General features: G+C 42.6%; 1 protein-coding gene across 9 annotated transcripts in view; it reads right to left on the minus strand.

The window, feature by feature from the left end:
• Positions 1-21,553, minus strand: part of ENTPD5 (ectonucleoside triphosphate diphosphohydrolase 5 (inactive)) — a 35,995-nt gene that overhangs the window by 2,932 nt on the left and 11,510 nt on the right. For 7 of the 9 annotated variants that reach the window (XM_024567780.4, XM_045201777.3, XM_045201779.3 and 4 more), the window contains 12 exons: positions 12,685-12,970; positions 11,932-12,011; positions 10,344-10,487; positions 7,952-8,027; positions 7,646-7,681; positions 7,236-7,324; positions 6,850-6,929; positions 5,958-6,019; positions 4,903-5,004; positions 4,036-4,176; positions 2,883-2,939; positions 2,086-2,201 (listed from right to left, as the gene is read on the minus strand). In XM_024567780.4, coding sequence (XP_024423548.1) covers positions 2,086-2,201; positions 2,883-2,939; positions 4,036-4,176; positions 4,903-5,004; positions 5,958-6,019; positions 6,850-6,929; positions 7,236-7,324; positions 7,646-7,681; positions 7,952-8,027; positions 10,344-10,487; positions 11,932-12,011; positions 12,685-12,970 — 1,269 coding nt within the window. Of the gene's footprint in view, positions 1-2,085; positions 2,202-2,882; positions 2,940-4,035; positions 4,177-4,902; positions 5,005-5,957; positions 6,020-6,849; positions 6,930-7,235; positions 7,325-7,645; positions 7,682-7,951; positions 8,028-10,343; positions 10,488-11,931; positions 12,012-12,684; positions 12,971-17,362; positions 17,544-20,410; positions 20,575-21,553 lie in introns of those variants that run through there. The other 2 variants (XM_045201780.3, XM_045201776.3) reach the window with 2 other exon arrangements.

A 21,553-nucleotide genomic window follows, 5' to 3' on the forward strand; every position in this document is an offset into this window, starting at 1 on the left:
TACTATGTACTGAAGACTCAGGATAACCTCTCTAATCCACAATCTATCCCCAATTCATGTGAAATGCCTACACTGCTAACAATACCAACATTAATAACTTATACTATTGCCAGGTATTGTACTTTACAGGCATTATCTCAATTCATAACAGCCCTATGAAATAGATACTCTGAGAACACCTGTGTGTGGATGAGGACCCTGAAAGAGAGGGGCAGTAAAGCACCTAAGGTCAAAGAGCCAGTAAGCTCGCAGCATCAGAACCTGAGTCCAGGTCTGATGGGCTTCACAGCCCATGCTCTAAATACTACTGTACTAATGTGCTGGCAAGTAACTCTCTGTCCAAGCCTTAAATGCTGATGTTCTTGGCAGGTAAAGTCCAAATACAAGTGAGTTTATGAAATCTGTATAACACAAGAAATTGGGTAATATAAGCTCATCCGGAACTGAGGAAACAGGAAGTGGCACCAAGAAAGGTCGGGGAGGAGACTCAAAAACAGTACAGTCTACTTGACCCCAAAGTCCACACTGCCTCGTGCTGTCTCCTCTAATAGACCACGTGACGTTTGAGGACAAATATTACATCTTACTCATCTTTGTAACTGTGGGTGAAAAGGGTCACATAGTAAAACCTGACAAGCTCAGAGGAGGCCTGCGTGGTGGGCCCAGAGACTGAAAGTAACCCCACGGGGAAGTCTGAACATAAACATTCCTAACTAAAAGTGGGTCATGGTGGGTAGTCATGTCCTAGGCCTATAGCTTCCTTGACAAAGGTCAGTCTTTACTTTTGAAATTGTCTTTGTGCATCTGAGATAACATATCTCCGAAATGTCAGGGTAATTTTCTTTTCCAGACCCCTCCAAGAAACCCAAGAAACCACCGCTGGCAGTAGGACGCAGGCTGCGCGGTGGTCTTGTTGCCCACGTGCCATTTTGAGGTACTGTAAATGTTCACTACCCTGCCCCCACCGCAGGAAAAGATGTCTGTTTTGCTTTTCATCCAATCTCAGATGCCCCCACTTTGCTTCCTCCTGCCTCCCTGACCTTCCACCAATGCTTTCGTGTAACCTTCACATTGCCTCCTCTGATTCTAATGAATAAAATAAGCTGCGAACTGCCCCCCTCCAGAGCATTTGCTCAATCTGTTGAGATTTTGCTTCCCGGTAATTATCAGTTTGGCTCAAATAAACTCTTGTAAGACTTTTTCTAATGCTAGACATTCTTTCATTGACATAACCATAATGTACAATTTTTCAATTATGGCACTGAAGACAAGATAAGTGAGATGGATCAAATAGATGTGTTTAGAATAGAAAAATAAGTTACTACAGATAATGTTGAGCCTTCATGTTCTAGAACAGATGGACAGAAACAGAAAGACAAGATCTAAGAAACAATATGTGAAGCACATAAAAAATATATAACACTCTACATATGCAAAAGGCACTCAACATTTACGAGGTCTTAAATAAGCCACTCATTGGTGACACCCTTCTGGTCCCTCATGTCCTCTGCGAAGTAAAACCATCTAATGGGCTGAGTGGGCTAATACCACCAGACGGTGTACCTGCCCCCGTGTCTCTCCAAATAGAGGAAATTTGTGTGATCGCTGCAGGCACCTCCTGCCCTTGTGCCCCTTGATTAAACTCTAGTTCTAGGACTTGAAACCACTTGTCAGCAGCAGCAGAGGGAGGCAGGACATATAAGCCCAGGATTCAGGAAGTGTGCACTTCCAACTTGCCTGCACCCTATCCTGTGTGTTCACCCATTCCATTTCTTCCTCATGGCCTCTTGCCCTGAGTTGCAAAATTGATTGAATAATCCATGGGACCTGGGCATCTCAATTTGGGCTGCCAGCCTTCTGCTCTATGACCTCTAGAACAGCATGCCTGGTAGTGTACTTAGCAGCTCCCAGCGCATCCAGGTAATTCCCCACATTCACAGTGCCTTGCACGGTGCTTGTCCGTAGCCCAAATAAAAATACCCACAATTCCACCAAAGCCACTCTGATTACCCAAAAAGTTCTTAACTCTTTCTTTCCAACTTCCAAATAAGAAGTCTATTATGAGACCCCTCTCTACTCTCTTGCCTGTAACATGGTGCTGTCCGTAAAGCCGAAGCCATCCTTCAGCAAGGCTGTGATGTAACTGAGATCCATGCACAGGAAAGGACTGCCTGAGGTGAAGTTTTCCAAGTTGTCACACACTGAAGGGGAGAGAGAGTGAAGAGTGAATTCAAGTTTGCAGCCAACTGAGAGGTGCATAATTTTCTCCAAATATAGGCTTAGAACACGCAAAGCTGAATTCTCCATTGTTTGATGCCTAGGAGTCTTGGGGGCTGGAACTGTGCACTGATGGCCTCTACAGGACCACAGCTTCTTAGGAACTTGCACATTTCTGATGTTCTATCTTCTGGACTCAAATTTACATGGGCCCTAGTTTATGTGCTAAATTTCTATGACCTATTGTTCAGGTGTAATTCAGCCATGTCCCTTGTATATTATTAGTGCCAAGGCCCAGGGAACAGGGAAATACCAGTTAGCATTGCTCTGGAGCCACTGGATAAGATCACTTACTTGTATTTTCAATGGACTCTCTCCAGGAAGCCTCTGTGGCTATTTCCCATATATTTTGGTGCTTGGTATTTCATTAACATTGATAACACTATTTCAATTAAAAAAAAAACCCCAGAAATGTAGAAAACATAGTTTTCACATTTTCCTAAAGCCTGTTCTATTTCTCTATGCCACTTAATGCTTTTAGCTCCTGGCAAAGACAGGAAACCAGCCTTCTGAGAGGCTTTCTACTGACTGTGGCGCATTAGGTCACTGGACTTGGCAGACACAGCCTTGCAGACTCTCCTTCAAGGGCTGCCACTGACATTTACCTTCCTTTGCTTTTCTTTCAAAATCTTCAACTTTTAAAACACCCCCCTTTTCACAATCTGCAACGAAACAGAAGAGCAGCTGATGTCAAAAAGCATTAAGGAAACATGAGGAAATTAATCCTAGTGATATTTGTAATAAGGAAAAACAGGAAATAAATATTCAGCATTAAAGAACGGGATAAATACACATGATATTCATATAATATAATCTATGCAGTCTATTTATTTATTTACATTCTATTTTGTTATATTTATTTAACCACAATAAATAATTTCACCCATTAAAAAACACATTAAAAAATAGAAAATAAATTCGTATCTCAGGCCATGAGAGATCACAGACATACATTTTTACAGCTCAACAAAAGCATTACTATTGCAAAAACCAAGTTATAAAGGAGGAGGAGGAAACTTTAGGGTGATATATGGTTTTAAATATTGAATTTGGTAATGGTTTCATGGGTGTATGCTTATGTCAAAACTTAACAAACTGTACACTTTAAAATGTGCATTTTTAGGCTAAATGAAATAAGTCAGAGGATAAATACTGTATGAATTCACTTGTATGTGGAATCTAAAAAACAAATCAGAAACAGACTCACAGATATAAGAAATAAGCTGATGGTTACCAGAGAGAGAGAGATGGAAGGGTGGGCAAAAAAGGTAAAGGGGAACAGAGGCACAAACTTACAGTTATGAAATGAACAGGTCTAGGATGTAATGTGCGACATGGGGAATAGAGTCAACAATATTGTAAGAACTTTGTACGGGGACAGACGGTTCCTACACTCACTGTGGAGATCACTTGGTAAGGTATATAAATGTTGAATTACTGTTCTGTACACCTGAAACTAATCTAATATTGCATGTCAACTATACTTTAATAAAAAATAAAGTATGTGCATTTCATTTTATGTCAATTATACCTCAATAAAAAAAGTAAGAAAAAAAAAGATACCTAAACTTTCAGGCCATTTTCTAGCTCTGAAAGGTTCCCAATCATATGCACCTTCCATTTGAGTAACTAGTGTCACTCAACACCCAGGACTGAATGAGGGTCACCTCTAACGAAGCATTTCAGATGCTCCCTCTCCCTTTCCCAACAGAGCCTTGCCCACTGTCCTCCCTGCACTGGCACCTGGAATGAACTTACCAATCATGTGTGTGTCAACAGCTCGATCGTAATAGTAAGAGAAAGCATAGAAGGCGCTTCTCTGGATCTCATCTGGCTGGTGAAGTTTTCCTTGGACCACCCTCAGCACCTCTGAGTAGCAGGGCTCAAAGCCCACCTCCCCTGCCAGGGCAAAGGTACACAGGGACATAGTGAGAAAAATAATGGGAAGAGATCGCTCTCTGAGGCAAGCTCCTGGAGCCAATGAGGAAAGAGCAGGAGATCAAGGAAAGCTGAGGCTGAGACTCAGGACAAAGGGCTTACAAAGCTGAGCAAGCTCCCACAGCCTCTGAGGAGAGGGACCTGCTTTTCTACGCTGGCTCCCTCCCTAATCTGTGCCCACCAAAAATGGCCACAGTCAGCCTCAAGCTGCTGCCTCGCATCATGTTTCATGGTACTAATAGGAGTAGCTAGAAGGTTTGCCTGCTTCCTTTACTGGAAAAATGAAGTTTCTTTCCTTGATTTTCAGGTTTGTGACTTTTATAATACTTAAGTGAATTATTCTTCCTATCATCTCAACTTTAGGTTTTACTATAATTCAAATAGTTCAACATTTACTGGTAACTAAAACTGAAAGGTTCACCCTGCCGAGGGTACAGGGTCTAACGCGTTAGACCCAGGGTAAGAATGGGTCTGCAACACCTGGCCAGGGAAAGAGCAGGACACAGAGTGACGGCTGTCTGGTTCTCTGTCACTTCGTATTATTTCTTGGAGGCATACCAAGATCTATTTGTAATGAGTCCCTGCAATATGAGAAGTTTCTCTTGAGCTCTGGAAAAAGTTTCCCATGGAACTTTTGCAGACTTCAATTGTAAAAATAATCTCAACCAGTGAGAAAACATCACTTGCCTTCTTGGTTGCCACCATACTGGTATTTCACGCCCCCAAAAATCCAGTCTGCTTCTAACCATCTTGGTAGACAGGCACTTCGAAAAGTTTGTCCCTCAGTCCCTGAAAAATAAACAGACCACAAAGAAAGAGGCAAGGGTGTGAGAGAGAGGCAAGCAAGAAGCCAGTAAGGCTGAAAAGAATCACCAAGGTGGATGGGCCTTAAAATCACATGAAATTAGTTCCATGACTATATCCTATGACAAGAATTCTTAACGGGGTTCACAGATGGACTTTGTGGGGCTGGTGAAGCCCTGAAATTATGAGCAAATTTTTGTGCACATGTGCATTTGGTGGAGGGGTCTGTGGCTTTTGTCACATCCCAAAGAAATCCAAACCTACAATGGAATAAGTCCCCTCCTTTCTAAAAAGGGGGAAAAAAATACTGTTCTACTTTTCTTATGGTTGTTGTGAGGCTTAAGTGAAACACATTTGAAGATGCTTTATAAACTCAGAAATGCTATATAATCATCATCACAATAATAGTTTACTGTGAGCCAGGCGCCATACAAAGTGCATCAAATGCAAAAAAAATCTTAAATTTAAGGTGAGGAAAGGGGTATATAGCTAACTTGCTCCAAATCACAAAACTGAAACTGAACCCAGTTCTGCTTGACCTCAAAAGCTGAACTATTAACCCTTCTGCCACCTGTGAAGAGATGAATGGAGTTGCTCAGCTATTCTACCCGCAAGAGGACTTTGCTGCATCTTGCCAAGGGCTTGAGCAAAGTCTGCCAAATTCACTCTTTGAGCCTTGAATTTCTGCCCCCTGGCCTCAGGCTGTTCCCCCAGGCAAGTAAACCTCACTCTAGAAATAGCTAATCATGTACACCAAAACATCTGAACTCATAAAGGAGAAAAGGAATTTGCTATTTTCATGCCCATTGTACAACATGTGCTTCTTAGTTTGGCCTAACTCTTCCCTCCTGAGAAGCACTGCCAAGAAAGGGAAAAGGCCAGCGGAGCATTGGTTTCACTCTCACCATACCCCAACCAGCACAGGCCCCCAGACAAACCTTCCGTTTCCAGGGCTCCCAGAGTTGCTAGTCTTGCCGCTTTCAATCCAAATCCCAGGTAACTGTAAAATACAGGATTGACTAATTTTATGCTGGTCCTAAAATTCTCCAGCCTCCAGCCACCTCTTTCAGAAGTAACATGGTTTCTCTGTCTCCTTCTAGAGGGAGGAAAACTTTGTTCTCTGTGACATATTCATCTAGAGTGGGCAGTAAGTGGTAATTTCTGCACAGTTTGGATCAAGGCCATGCAGCAAGAACTTTTCACAGCTATGACATAAAGGCCAGCAGAGGTAGCCCTGACTGGTCACGGCTCAGTGGGTTGGGCATAGTACCGCAGACCAAAAGGTCATGGGTTAGATTCCTGGTCAGGGCACAGGCCTGGGTTGTGGGCCAGGTCCCTGGTTTGGTGCATGAGAGAGGCAACCGATGGATGTTTCTCTCACACAGCAATGTTCCTCTCCCTCTTTCTCCCTCCCTTCCTCTCTAAAAATAAATAAATAAAAACTTTAAAGGCCAGGGATAGTGAAGGATCCCCAGAAAATCTCTCATTATCTTACCTCCCAGCCTCACTGTGATCAAATCCTAGGCTGGATTTTGAACATCCAAAGGCAAGCTGAAGGGAGTTGGCACAGAGTTTTGGCTGAAATTTTTCTGAGTGTCCTCTTTATAGAGAAAATTTTTGACTCTTTAAGTCATATATTTGGAGGCCAGGAATTGAGAAATCCTTGAGTCCCTTGACATTTAGTAAGTGGTTTGGGTTTCAGACAATAGGCTTTCGGGACTGGCAGACTATGTAAGGCTTGTCGGGTGCAGTAATAGACATGAAAACGCTTTAAAAAGTTAGGAGACTCACATTACATGAAATATTATTCCTTGCTGTCCCCCTTCTCACCTATGTGTGTACAGCTTGTAAGTTCTGTTAAACATCTCAAAGGAAGTGAGGTAGCCCCTAGGAGTTTGTTCCAGGGTTTTCTGCAAATCAGAAAAAGCAAAAAGACTATTTAGGATCTGCGATTATCTAAGGATGTTATCACCATCACCCCTGCCCCTCCTCCCAAAAACCAGAGACGAAGGACACAGATTGAACTGCTAATGTCATATGGCTTGAGAAATCAAAGGGACTCTGAACAGTGGCAAAGAAAAGTTCACACAGTTATTATTAACTGACTCTACTCAGCCTATTTGTGCTACAGCTGTTGTTTAAAAATAGAGCACCATTTTCTTAGCACTGTGCCTGCCAAGTGAGCTGCTAACCAAACCTTCGCATTAATGACTCACCTGAAACTGGGGTAGGAACGTGATTTGGGTGGAGGCCCCCCCCAGGTCCAGGGTCCCTACAGTCTCCTGGCTGTGACCATGCAGCTGACCTGTGAACGAGAGCCAGTTTGAACATCTTCTGCTTCCTGGACAGCTCGATACTCCTCTGTTGCAATTTCCCTCCTGCTCTGGAGGAGCTCCATGAACACTCCCCTGCTCTGCCCCCCTGGAACACAGGTGAGTGTTAACCTTGAAGGGCTCTTGCTGCAGCTGAGGCCTTGAAGGCCAGTTATGAACACTAACTTCCTATCTTTCCCTTCTACTTTTTCACAAAAGAAAAGAACAATACAGGAAAAAAGAAAGCTAATTTTGCTCTCTGACCATGTGTGAAACCTAGTCAAGTGCTTAAGATAAACTTGAGAATGTATTACCTGTTAGAAAATTCACAGTAATCCAAGCTAAGATGCCTAAAAGAGAAACAAGGATTACATCCCAGAGCATTTCCTCCCTTTCCCCTGGCCCCCTCTTTGTTCTTTTTCTCTCTAAATTTCATGTATAAAGCACACACTTCCCTTCTCTCCCGCCCTCCATTTCCTGCTATTTCATTCCTCTGTGCTTATCTGTTTCCCCTCAGCGCCTGTTCCTTCAGCACCCCCACCCCGCTCCCATTTCCTTTAATCAGATCTTTTATTGACCCTGGCCCTCTCCCCCTAGAACATATATCAACACCTCTCCACCTTCATAGGATCCGTCCATAATGCTAACACTGTCATCTGGTACCAGGAAAGGTGACTTCTTGAAAATCTCTTTTACCTAGAGAAAAAGAAAAAATCTGAAATCCCCAAGGCAGTTAAATAGAGTTCCATATTTTAGCTGTATCCTAAAAGGCTTAGGAACTACTCTCTTCATTTTCCCTAAATAAAATCTAAGCAGAACTCATTCCTTTTCCCTGAAGAAACTAGAGAAGGAACTATGCAAGTATTGTTGGTTTCTTGTAAAAACGAAATACAAGGATTCCTTTGACTTTAAATAAATCACAACCAAACCACCTACATTTATAGGTGAACTGGACCCAGGAAAGGGCATACTTTTGACTCTGCCAGCTCGAATGAGGATCCTGCAATTTTTAAAAAACACCTGATTAATTCTACCTGGATAATCCTAGGAGGACCCCTTCTCATTGCATTTCCTAGATGGGTGGATAAAGTTGGAGAGTAGGGAAGAGCTGGGCCTGGGTGGCTCCTGAGGCTACAGGAAAGTTTCTGCTGCTCTCCTGCCAAATTCTACAGCCTTTTTCCTTCCTGGTAAAGGAGCTCAGGTCCCCAGGCTGCGGTACTCTGCGGTCAGCCCCTGTCAAATCCTGGCACGTGGCTGGGGTCTCAAAAGAGTTTAGACAGATCCCAGACTTAGATTTTTTTATCCTATTTTAGAACATGAAAATGAAGATCCTACACAAACGCTCTGGGCTCTCCATAAATATAGGTCAATGGTATGGGTGTTATGTCTTATTTTTATATGATTATCGTGTGGGGCGGGGTGATTTCCAAACAGGAATAGGAAAAATTCTAGTCCTGGCTGTTTTCATTTCTGATAGGACAAAACACTTCATGCAGTGACCTCAGGACCCTCTTGGATTCCTGTTTTAAACAGGAAAAGTCAGTTAAGTGATCCATAAACAAACATTTAAAACAATAAATAAGCAAACAGGAATAAACAGAGTTTCTGCTCTTGCACTCTCCACTCCATGCCTTTGCCCACAGTTTATTCTCAACACAGCAGCCAGAGTGATGCTTTAAAAACAGACATCAGATCATGTCTCTCCTTAGCTTAAAACCCTCCAGCGGCTTCTTAGAGAAAAAGCCAAAGTTCTTACACTGGCCTTTGATATCCTACATGCTAAGCCCCTCCCACCTCTCTGACCTCATCTCTTACTACCTCCCGTCCATCAATTCACTTCCCTCCTGCCAAGTTAACCTGGGTGCTGTTCCTTCAAAATACCAAGGACATTCCTGCTTTAGGCCTTTGCACCTGTTTCTTTAGCCTGGAATATTCTACCCACGAACATTTTACGTAGCTTGTTTCTTCATTCCCTTTCCCTTCAGATCTGTGATCAAAGGCATCTTATCAATGAGGTCTTCCCTGACCACTCTATTTAAAATAGCATCTCCCTCACTCTACCACCAGCATTCCCTATCTGCCTTACCCTGCTTTTATTTTTCTAAAGAACCTGACATACTTTGTATTGACTGTAGTTAGTTTGTCTTGGCAACCAGAATGTTAGTTCCATGACAGTATCATTTTCATTCCCTGATCTTTGTTCCCAGTAACTTCACCAGCGTCCAGTACATAGTCAAACACTCATGATGAATAAACTAGTGAATAAATGAATGAATGAGGAACTGAGATTCAGAATCTCACAGAGAGATTCCAGGCAGTTTGTCCTTGGACTTCAGCCCTCTGTGCTGACAGTCAAAGGAGAATGGAGTTATAAGACTTAACTAACACACCTATAATACAGAACCCTTTTTTGCTGTGATAATGGGATTCTACATATATTCTTCACAATATTAAATCTTACTAATTGTATTAATTTACATGTTTTTTGCAATAATAAAAAGGTACAATGTTAAAAATATTGAGTTTTTAAAATCTGTAGTTATTTTGTACTTAGTTTTGATCTGAGAAAGTAGATTATCTTTAAAAATCTTTCATACTTCACAATTCCATGATTCTTCTCAATCCTTTATACTGAGAAAAAAAAAGTTGACAGACAAAAAAGAGAATATGAACTATGTTATTCCACTTATGTGAAATGTTAGAATCAGCAAAACTAATCTACAATGACATAAAGCAGATCAATGGTTGCCTGGTTTTATGGGAGGGGAAACTGACTACAAAGGGGCACAAGGAAACATCTGTATTTGTCAACACTCATTCAACTGTGCACTTAAAATGGATACATTCAGTCGTATGCAAGATATTCTCTACAAAAGAGCCCAAGGTCACCACAATGCTTTAGCCATGGTGGAATAGTAGTGGTAACGTAACACTCCAGAGGGCTTTAAATCCATAAAGAAAATATTTATATAGAGGAAAAGAATTATCCAAGATGAAGATTTCAAAAATTACCTCAAAGAGCAGAGCCTGGGCTTTCTGTTCTGGCAGTAAGCGCAGTCCCGCTGTCGCCTTCAAGACCACTGGGGTCCTTTTCCAGTGACTTCGGGGGATTGAGTCTTTGGCCACCTCTAAGAGTCCTTGAACAGTCTCAGCACCCTTCAAAAAGAGACGAGCCGCTCATCCATCGAATAGGCCATAGAGGGGCACTGTGTATTCCCTCATCGTGCTCTGGGGGAGGAACAGGAGTGAGGGAGCAGAGGGCTACCTCTCTGCTCTGTAGAGACCTAGAAAAGTGGGCTTCTTTGAAGGAGAATCCATTTCATTTTGGTTAATAATAAAAACGATTCTTTTATAGTGTGGTCATTTTAATTGATTGTTATTTTGTGTCTCATACAAATTAGCTTCAGGCCGGAGAGTTGAGCATAGCGAAGGAAAGGCAGGATTAGGAGTTAGCAGACTTGCTTGCTAACTCTGTGGCCTAGCATAGGGGCTTCCTGAGGCTGGGCTTCCTCAGCTGTGAGATGGGAGATATGCCTCATACCACCACAAACTGCCATGTACATTAGATGAGGCAGACTGTGTGTAGTTTACACACAAATGCTAGCTGTAGCTGTTATTATGCTATGTTTTATGATTTCCATAAGGATAGAATAATCAGTTTCATTTTGCATCACCAGCACCTACATGCACGGTACACAGTAAATGCTCAATTTACGATTAATTCGAAACCATTATTTTAAATCCAGTTTCTCTGAGTAAACACTTATTCTGACAACATGCTGTCTCTTGATCATTATAATTAATAATAGCAACCATAACACAATCTTCTTCTCTAAATGTCAGTTTCTGATAATGCAGTTGCTTTCAAGAGCTCCTAGTTTTCTAGTACATTTGCCATTTTAAAAGAGTGAGCTGAGAAAATAAACATCCTCTCAGTTCTTCAAGTTCAACCCATTTTTAACATCGGGTTTTCCTTTGGTAAATGAACAGTACCTTATATCTGCTACCAAAGTTCGACATTCTGCCTTATTCTATTTTAATGTGGCCTCTGACACTTGAGTGTTGCATGTTGTCGGTGCTCCAGTGTGAAACACAGTCACAATAAAACTCTCCATTCATCCTCTATTGCCAGAAATTTGCCCCTCATGTGTTCTTGCCTGATTTCTGGAGTATAGGAGCGGTTCTGTCCTATAGCAAGGCACCTTGAAATGGAGTTCACTGGGCCTACATTCCCTCAGTGGTCACGTTCATGTCTCACACCCTGGAAAACTTTGTGTCCATCTCCTGCATCCAGATTAATCAATGCAGCTGATGGCTTCAACTCAAAACCTTGAACAGTAAATGCAAAGGGAGCAATCTCAAGAGACGGTGTCATCCCTGTGTGGCCACAATCTATTCTAGCCTCCTTCCACCAAAGTCCGACTCAGAGCAGGGCATAGAGTTACTGTTATCCAGGAGATTAGCAAAGGGGAGAAAACCGATCTCACACCTAACCTCAGCATCAGTAGTGAACAGCATGAAACATTTAAAACAGTGGTGTGGTGAAGTTATCAAGGCACTGAGAACCTAAACATCTAATTGTAATTGTAAAAACACTTACCTGCTTAGGTTGATCTACAAAAGCAGAAAGGCCTGGCTTCACAGAATCAAAAATTTCCCCTTCCAGAACTGGAAGCTGTCCTATTTTGTCCATAGATTAAAACAGAAGAGAAATGGCTGATTACCAAAAGTTAGGCTGCTTCTGATAGTGGGCTCTGTCATATGACCTACTAGGATTAACCTGCTATTCCCTGAGCCATTCCAGGTACTCCCGCCTCTGAGGAATGGTTTGCGGGCGCATTGAGTAGGAGAACAGAGGATGACAGGCAACCCTTGGGCAGCGTCCCCCTGTCATTTCTCTGGTGAGAGAAATGACCTACTTCCTACTCCTTTCCCCAGGCTCTATATATAACCTGAAGAGAGAACACTGGAAATTCAGGAAAAAAAATTAATCTTCAGGGTCTCTTCCTCCCCTTCTCCAAGGATGGTAGTGATCCTTCTCTCAAGACTACTCCCAATATCCTCAATATTCTGCACCCTGAAAACCAACCACCTTTAGAGAAAAGGAAAAACAAATTACAGCTATACTTCTTGGGCACATGGGTTTCAAACGACAGGCAGCCCAATCTCTTAATTTCACACTGAATTGAACCATATGTACTCAATTACATTCCAAAATGCCCTCTGAAGAAAGACATTCAGTAGCTATAAGATACTGTAATTCACATCACACACCCTCAGCATATTTGTTTCTGGGAGGAGATGCAAGAGTATGGACTTAATCAACTCTGCTGAGAGTACCAGTTTCACTTACCTGGTATTTTCTGCACAAAGGTGTAAACATGAATTCGCGTTCCAGTGCTGCCTGCATCAAACATAATTCCATACAAGGTGCTGGCGCTGACATTGATGGGGCACATGGAAGACAGGAAGACACCTTCAAACCAAGTCTGCTGGTCTCTGTGGAAGACAGTGCTGCAAACACAGGATGCCACCAGCATGAAAAAGGCTGCCCCCCGGGAAGCGGCCATTCTCGTCCCAAGATGTGGTGAGTCTCGGCTTTTGCTGCAGAAGCAGTGCTGCTCAAACACCTGCAGTGGCTTACAGGACAAAGAACACAAGGTCAGATCCACTTGCCTTTTTGTTTACACCTGTAAACATTGTAGAAATCCCACCCCTTTCTCTAAGGTGCTCCTTCTTCTCCATCTCTGATAACCAGCACAACAAGCTAGACCAGGGCTCTTAGCACCTTTTCTGAATGGTATCTGGTTGCAAAAGGAAATTGGGATTTAAAATATATCTTCCCATGCTCTGCTTTTTTTAAAACAAGATTTTATTTATTTATTTATTTATTTATTTTGAGAGAGAGGGGAAGAGAGGGAGAAAGAGAGGTAGAGAAACATCCATGTCTGAGAGAAATATTGATTGGTTGTCTCTCCCACACCCAAACTGGGGAGCTTGGCCTGTGCCCAATCCAGGCGTGTGCCATAGCCAGGAATCGAACTGGCAACTTTTCAGTTTGCGGGACAACACTCAATCCACTGAGCCACACCAGCCAGGGCTGAGTCTAATTTTCTTCTTTCCATTTTGACAATTTTGTCTTTCGATCATATATTAAACCCCTCTCACCCGTCTCCCTCTTTCTTCTTTTTGACGTAAGAAGGAGCTTCAATTTCTCAGTTAGAGTTCTTTACTGCCTTCAAAAATCAGGTCGCTGAACTGCCACCTGTGACCAACAATATTGCCAATGGCTTGCACATACCAAATTTTAAGGAAATAATCAACTTAATTTAAAAGCACTTAAATAGGCCATTATGGTTTTTAAACCTTCTTCACAGGTTTCAGGCCATGTATCACCATAAGAACTTCGGGCAGAGAGGTTCAATGACTTGCTCAAAATCATAAAGCAGGTCAGTGGTGAGGTGTTTATCAAAAAACAGTCTTCCGTTTGCCAACCTTTCTTTTTCCGATTCACAACTGCCGCCCTTGTGGCAAGCTACTGCCTATATTTCCCCGCCTTTCTTTTAAAGTCAACATTCGATCATTATTTTATTTATCTATTTACTTATTTAATCCTCACACCAAAGGACATGATTACAGAGGGAAAGGGAGGGAGAAACAGAGGAAGACAAATGTCGATGTGAGAGAAACATTGATTGGCTTCCTACTGTAAACACCCTGACCAGGGATAAAACCTGCAATCTAGGTATGTGCCCTGACCAGGAATCAAACCCTGTGACCTTCTGTTTATAGGATAACACTCCAACCAACTGAGCTACACCGGCCAGGGCTATATACGGCCTCTATTTCTTTATGTGTCCTTAGCAAAGGCATAAAACTTAGCACTAGTGTTAAGCATTATTTGTTTTGAATTTGTGTATTTTGGTAGGTTGGATACAAATGATGATGAAAACCTAGAGTAAGGGACATGGGAAAATGTCTCCTGGATAGGCTGTATTTTCTACTGGTATTAATGAAGAACGTTGTATCTATCCTCTAACATTTAAGGCTTCCTTAATTCCCCTTGTGTACTTTGCTCAAAAGAGTTATTCAGATCATTTTTAATTTTTCAACTACAGTTGACATACAGTATTATATTAGTTTCAGGTATACACCCCAGTGATTAGACCTTATGTTACCTAGAGATCTTGTATCTACGTGACACGACACATAATTATTAGAATATTACTGACTATATTCCTATGTTGTTCTTTACATCCCCATAACTATTCTATAACAACCAATTTATACTTTTTTTTAAAGATTTTATTTATTTATTTATTTTTAGAGAGGTGAAGGGAAGGAGAAAGAGACGGAGAGAAACATCAATGTGTGGTTGCCTCTCACAAGGCCCCCACTGGTAATTGAACTGGCGACCCTTTGGTTCGCAGCCCGCGCTCAATCCACTGAGCTACACCAGCAAGGGCCATCTTCTTCTTCTTAAATAAGTCCCTTTAACATTTCATATAGTAACGGTTTGGTGATGATGAACTCCTTTAGTTTTTTTGTCTGGGAAGCTCTTTATCTGCCCTTCAATTCTAAATGCTGAGTAGAACAACCTAGGCTGAAGGTACCTACTTTTCGTGATTTTGAATATTTCTTGCCAGTCCCTTCTGCCTGCAAAGTTTCTTTTCAGAAATCAGCTGACAGTCTTACGGGAACTCGCCTGTAGGTGACCAACTGCTTTTCTCTTGCTGTGTTTAAGATTATGTCTTTATCTTTGACCTGTGGCATTTTAACGATGATGTGTCTTGGAGTAGTCCTCTTTCCATTCATCTTGTTTGGGATTCTCTGTGCTCCCTGGACTTGCGTGTCTATTTCCTTCATCAAATTAGATTAGGGAAGGTTTCTTTGTTTTTCAAATAGATTTCCAATTTCTTGTTCTTTCTCTTCTCCTTCTGGCACCCCTATGAGGTGAATGTTGGAATGCTTGAAGTTGTCCCAGAGGATGCTTACACTATCCTCATTTTTTTGGATTCTTTTTTCTTCTTGTTGTTCTGATTGGTTGTTTTTTGCTTCCTATATTCCAAATCATTGATTTGATTTCGGCTTCAACTCTACTGTTATCCCCTGTAAATTGTTTTTTAATTAGTGTATCCTTCGTTTCTGACCAGATCTTTTTTATGCTGTTGAGGTCCTCACTAAGTTCCTTAAGCATCCTTATAACCAGTGTTTTGAACTCTGCATCTGATAGATTGCTGATCTCCATTTCATTTCGGTCTTTTTCTGGAGTTTTGATCTGTTATTTCATTTCGGCCATGTCTCTTTGTCTTCTCATTTTGGCAGCCTCCCTGTGTTTCTATGTATTAGGTAGAGCTGCTATGACTCCCTATCTTGGTAGAGCATGGCCTATTGTAGTAGGTGTCCTGTAAGGTCCCGTGGCACAGTCTCCCCTGTCACCCAAGCTGGGCACTCAAGGTGCACCCTTTGTGCAGGCTGAGTACACCCTCCTCTCCTCTTTCAGTTGAGCCTTGATTGTTGTTGTCAGGTCAATGGGAGGGATTTACCCAGGCCAGTTAGCTGCAAGGACTGGCTGTGACCACTGACCAACAACCTCCACCCTCTGTGGAGGATCAGCTGAGCAGAGGCAGAGTGGTGGTGCTCTGACGTGGTCTGTAACTGTCCACTGGGTGTACATGTTTTGGGGTTTCCCAGGTGGTGCAGGCCAAGGTCAGTCCTCAACTGTGTTCTGCCCAGGGCCACCTTACCTGAGCTATAAAGCAATCTGAGATGGCTACTTGTGCTGGACTTGGGATTCCCAAGAGAAGTCAAGCTATGAATCTAGGCTGGCTGATGCTAGTGCTGGGCATGGGGCCACTTAGCAAGAAGTACAGAGGCTGGGAGCTCCCTGAGGCCAGCTGTTGCTAGTTTGATAGGATTTAGGAAGTTGTCAGGCATGAGCCAAGACCAGCCATTCATTTAGAAAAGTCACAGTTAACTGTTTGGATTGGGCCCATAAGTTGGGCGGGATGGAGTCTCAGGGAATCTCACGGGTATGGCACACACTGTTAGCCGTGTTGATGGAGTCTCAGATATGGCCCCCTGCCTGCTAGCTCTGTGGCTCTGTCATGCAAGGGCACAGAAAAGGGATGATAGCCTCTGCCTGCCTGTCTGTCTGTCTGGGAGAAAGCTGTTCCCCAGCTCCCATCTTGATGCCAGACACTTCAGTTCTTGTTGTATGCCACTGGTGCCTCTCAAGCTGCTATCCCAGTGCTGGAGCTCAAAGGGAGTGAGTTGAGTAAGTCTGTGTGTGTGGGTTCCTTACGGGGAACTGCTTGGAACTCCAGAAGTTTCTACCACAGACTCAATCCCTACCGATTTTTGTAGCCAGAAGTTATGGGGACTTATCCTCCTGGCACTGGAACCCTGGGTTGAGGGCCCTGGTGTGGGGCTGGGACTCTTTGCTCCCAAGATATCCCTCCCAAATTTTTACCCACTACACATGGATATAGGACCAGCCCATTCCACTTCTCTGCCTCATCTACTAGTCTGGATGGATGTGAGTACTTTAATTCCACAGCTGTCCGAATTCAACTTGATTTATGACAGTTTCGAGTGATGGTTATTCTATATATTAGATGTAATTTTGATGTGGTTGTATAAGGCAGCGAGTCATGTTTACCTATGCTGCCATCTTGACTGGAAGTCAAATTTAGTTCTTTTCTTTCCTTTGGGACATGTTTCTTTGTCTCCTCGTTTTGGCTGCCTCCCTGTGTTTGTTTCTATGTATTAGGTAGAGCTGCTACATCACCTGGGCTTGTTAGAGTAGCCTTACGTAGCAGATGTTCTGTAGGGTCTAGTGGCACAGCCTCCCCATTCTCCATGCATGGACAATGTACACCCTTCTGTTGCAGCTGAGCCTTGACTGCTGTTGGCACGTCAATGGGAAGGATTTACACCCCCAGACTGATCAGCTACAAGGACTGGCTGCGACCACCAACCATTGTGGAAGATCGGCTGTCCAGGGGTCCACCCCACAGAAGAAGACTTACTTTGGCAGGGCTCTGGTGCCCGCTGAGTCCACCCTGGGAGTGTACTGCTTGTGAAGGTGGTTGGGTGGTACTTCAGTGTGGTCTGAAGTTGTCTACTGGGTGTGCTGGCTCTGAGTCCTCCCAGGAGGTACAGGTCAAGGTCAGCCACTGCCTATGTTCTGCCCGGGCCACCCAGCATGAGCTGCAAAGCAATGTGCAGATGGCTGCTGCTTGTGCTGAACTTGGATGTGCCCCCAGTGAGACCAAGGCCAGCTGCTGCTAGTGCCAGGCTTGGGACCTCTAGCGAGAGGCATAGGGCACACTGAGGCCAGATGCTGCCTGCTTGAGAGACTTTAGGAAAATCTGAAGCATGAGCCAAGACAGGTCATTTGCATGGAAACAGCTTGGGTGGGCCTACAAGTTGGGGGGGACGTGGTCCCAGGGAATTGTCAGTGTAAACAGTGTGAGCCAGGTTGATGGAAAGTCAGATCTGGTATGCAGCTGCCAGCTCTTTTGGGGAAGGGGAGTCTCAAAAGGAATAATGACCTCTGCCAGCACTTTTGTCTGGCAGAAAGCTATTCCCCTAGGTCTCTCCATGATCGAGATAATTCAGTTCCTCCCCATATGTCCCTGGTGCCTTTCAAGCTGCTGCCCAGTGCTGAAGCTCAGAGGGCGTAAGTCCAAGCAGGGCCCCTTTAAGAGGAACTGCCTGGGACTCCAAAGTCCTCCATCTCACTCAGCCACAATCCCCGCTGGTTTTTATAGACAGAAGTTATGGTAACTTCTCTGCCCAGCACTGGAACCCTGGGCTGAAGGGCCTGGTGTGGGGCTGGGACCCCTCACTACTTGGAGGGAGGGGGTCATCCTCTGTAGCAGAGATATCCCTCCCTATTTTAATCCATCACATGTGGGTGTAGAACCATCATCCCATTCTGCATCTCACCCCTCCTACCAGTCTCAATATGGCTTCTTCTTTAAATTCCTAGTTGTTGGACTTCTATCCAGTTAGATTTCAGGTGCTTCTAAATGATGGTTGTTTTGTAGTTCAGTTGTAATTCTGATGTGCCAAAACAGTTTTTTTTGGTCTTCTGATACAGCTTTCATCTCTGGACTTCACCTTGTGCAAGCCATAGTTACTGATTACACAAGATCTAATTCCAAAGTCCTCACTTCCCAGTCTCTTTATCTCTAACAAAATACTCAGTGTATTTGGAGTACTGATTGAGGATTTTCAACCATTCGTAACTTTGTTGACCTCCTAGGGTTTCTTTTAATCAAAATGCATCACTCTCCCATAGGTGACATCACAAAAATAAAAGCAAATGAAAATTAATTGCATTTGGAATTCAAAACCATTTAAATAGAATTGTTCGGAGGTACTACAAAGGCAGAGTTAGAATTATCACTTTGAATATTATTCGAGGCTGAGATTCTGTTTTGAAGTTAAGAATGAGAACTATTGGTTGGGAAAGGAAAATTTGTAGAATCTTACACAAAGGTAACTTCATCCCAGGAAATCAACCACTGAAACCAGGACGGCTGCCTGGCCAGACTCATGCTCACATCTCAAATTACTCCCTTGGCTGATTCTCCTCTTACAACAAATAGGCTGGTCATGCAGATCAATCTAAATAACTGAAAACAAAAACCAGCTTTAAGATTCTCTGAGCATTAGCATGTAATTTGCTACTGTATTTATGCTAACTCTCATCTCATAGTGGATAGGACTCTTGCCTTCTTCAGAGCTCAAACCATATTCAACACTTGGTCCCTTTTCTCCCTCAAGAAGTGTTCTCTCCAGTCATCAATCAACCTACATCTCTGTGAGTGATGCCACAGCAGCTTCTTCAGGGCTCATTCATAATTTTGTCTATTATTGTGGTTTCTGGAAACCTTTCCAGCTTCTATTTCCATGAAGCAAACGTTTGTTTTGCTTCCAAAAAAAAAAAAGATTTCAAAGGAAAAAATGCATCCTAGGTACCCATTTTCATGGAGTGAAAACCACAGAGTCATTCCAGTTGTTCAGTGTAAAACTAAACAGATTTTAAAGGAAGCAGAGGATGAACACATAAAATGCTCCTTTTGCTCTCAACCTCCACCTTCTGACACCACTTCTAGTCTCATTTTTCTCTAAGATTAGCTACTTTAAGCATGGTATTAGGCCTACAATTTAGTTTATGGAACGGCATTCTGTTTACATGACCCCAGCCTGCACAGCTTGCTCACTCACTTTGTTAGTCTTTGCTCAAATGTCATTTGATTCTCAGTGAGACCTTCCTTGTTCACTCTATTTGAAAACTGCAACCTATCTAGTCCCATACACATCTTCTACCTTCCTTCCCTGATATATTTCTCTACAGCACTTCTCACTTTCTAATGCACTATACAATTCACTAGTTTTTTCAAACTCTCTGCTCCCCATCCTCCACCCCTTTCCCAACGTGAGCTTTACATGGGCAGGAATTTTTGTCTGTTTTGTTCACTGATGTATTCCTGGTGCTGAAACAGAGCTAGCACTAAGTAGGTGTTGAATAAATACTCTGAAGGAATGAACAATGATCCAACAGCTCAGGTACTGAATCTCACCCATTTAACAAGAATGTAATAGCTAACTTCTTTCCAAAGGGAGATTACCTACCCATTGGAAGATTAATATTCCAAAACTTCCAAGGAAAGATTGTTTCTCCAAGTGAGTCAATTATATAAAAAGTTTTATACGCTACTCAAAATAATGTATACAGATTTACTAAACTGCAGAGTATACAGCAGTATATTTAAATCCATTACTTTCTGAATTATTCTTCTCAATATTTTTTGCTGTCTCCTATTCACCCCCAACAAAGCCCCATCTTCAATTCCTCTCATTAAGACTTTGGTGCCAGCCAGTATTTGTCACTATGCACATCTCCTTCTAAGGCCTTTTTCAGCATATCTTTGTCTCTACAGCAAACACTCTTCCTCCCTACTCAGCCTCCCTGGAGCTTCACATTCTAGATTTCCACCTTCCTTGTCACCCAGAGCCTGAGAGACCACAATACCATAGGGCCTGTGCCCCATCTAGGTGCTCACCTTCTTGAGCCTGTCCCCCGTGAATCCTTGCTTTCATTGCTGTTTGCCTTTTGCTCTTTGCTCCTCTTTCAGCCCTTCCAAGTCAAGCTCATGAACAGCATTCACCTTTGTGCTAGTTTGCAACCAACTGTGTGGCATTTTGCTAACTCACTGCCTTCTTTATCCTCCACTCCTCCCTTATATACCTTTTGTCTGGGTACACACTAGCCTGGTTCATCTGTTTTTATGGTAGTTAAGTGCTAATCAGTAGATGATTGCTTACAGGGCAGAAGTTGCTCAGAAACTGAATTCTGTATTGTTTTTACACAGGATATGAACTGCCTACTAATTAATGTTTTACTGTATTATTTAATAATGTTATACTTACAATTGCAAATATGTAACTATGTAATAGTGTTATTAATTCCTTACCAGTTCATGTTTTTACAACATTAGCCCAATAGTAGAGAAGTTAATAGTACTCCTTGATGGCTCCCATCCTTGAAATTAGTTTAGAAAGCTGGGCATTGAATTGTCTAATTAATAAGCATTTACTTAGCATCTAATAATATAACAGACACTGGGCTTACTTCTAGATATAAAAGAGGAATCCAATATAGGCCCATTTATTGGGGAGACATCAGCTTACTAGAAGAAACACACAAGTAAACTACCAGCTATAATGCATTGTGCTAAGTTCTCTGACAGAAATAGGCACAGGGTGTGACAGAAATGGACATAAAGGGCAAGTAATTCATCTTAGAAGGAGAAGGATGGAGGTGGAAGGGAGTGGTAGATTTCTTAAGGGGTAAGAGGCCTAAGCTGAGTCCTAAAGCAGAGGCAGAAATTAATTCTTGTCAATGGTGAAGTGACATGAAAAGAATTCTGAGAATTTAAGTATTAGAAGAGTTCAGTATGGCTGGAATATAAAGGTGTACAAGAATAAAGAGGGCAGGTTGAGAAACGACGGTTCTGGAGGCACTGAAACAGATTTCACAATGAGTGGACTTACTTTTCTTGTATGTACAATTTCATGGTGACACCTGACTGTTATTTTATGTCTATTTCCTCCCTAAGCATATATCTGTATTGTTGACTTAAATAAAGTGACACAGTATTTCCCAACAATGGAAAATAATGAAATGGGAAAGGTGACTAGAAAGG

The sequence above is a fragment of the Desmodus rotundus genome, chromosome 7 (genome assembly GCF_022682495.2).
Source record: "Desmodus rotundus isolate HL8 chromosome 7, HLdesRot8A.1, whole genome shotgun sequence".
Classification (NCBI taxonomy): domain Eukaryota; kingdom Metazoa; phylum Chordata; class Mammalia; order Chiroptera; family Phyllostomidae; genus Desmodus; species Desmodus rotundus.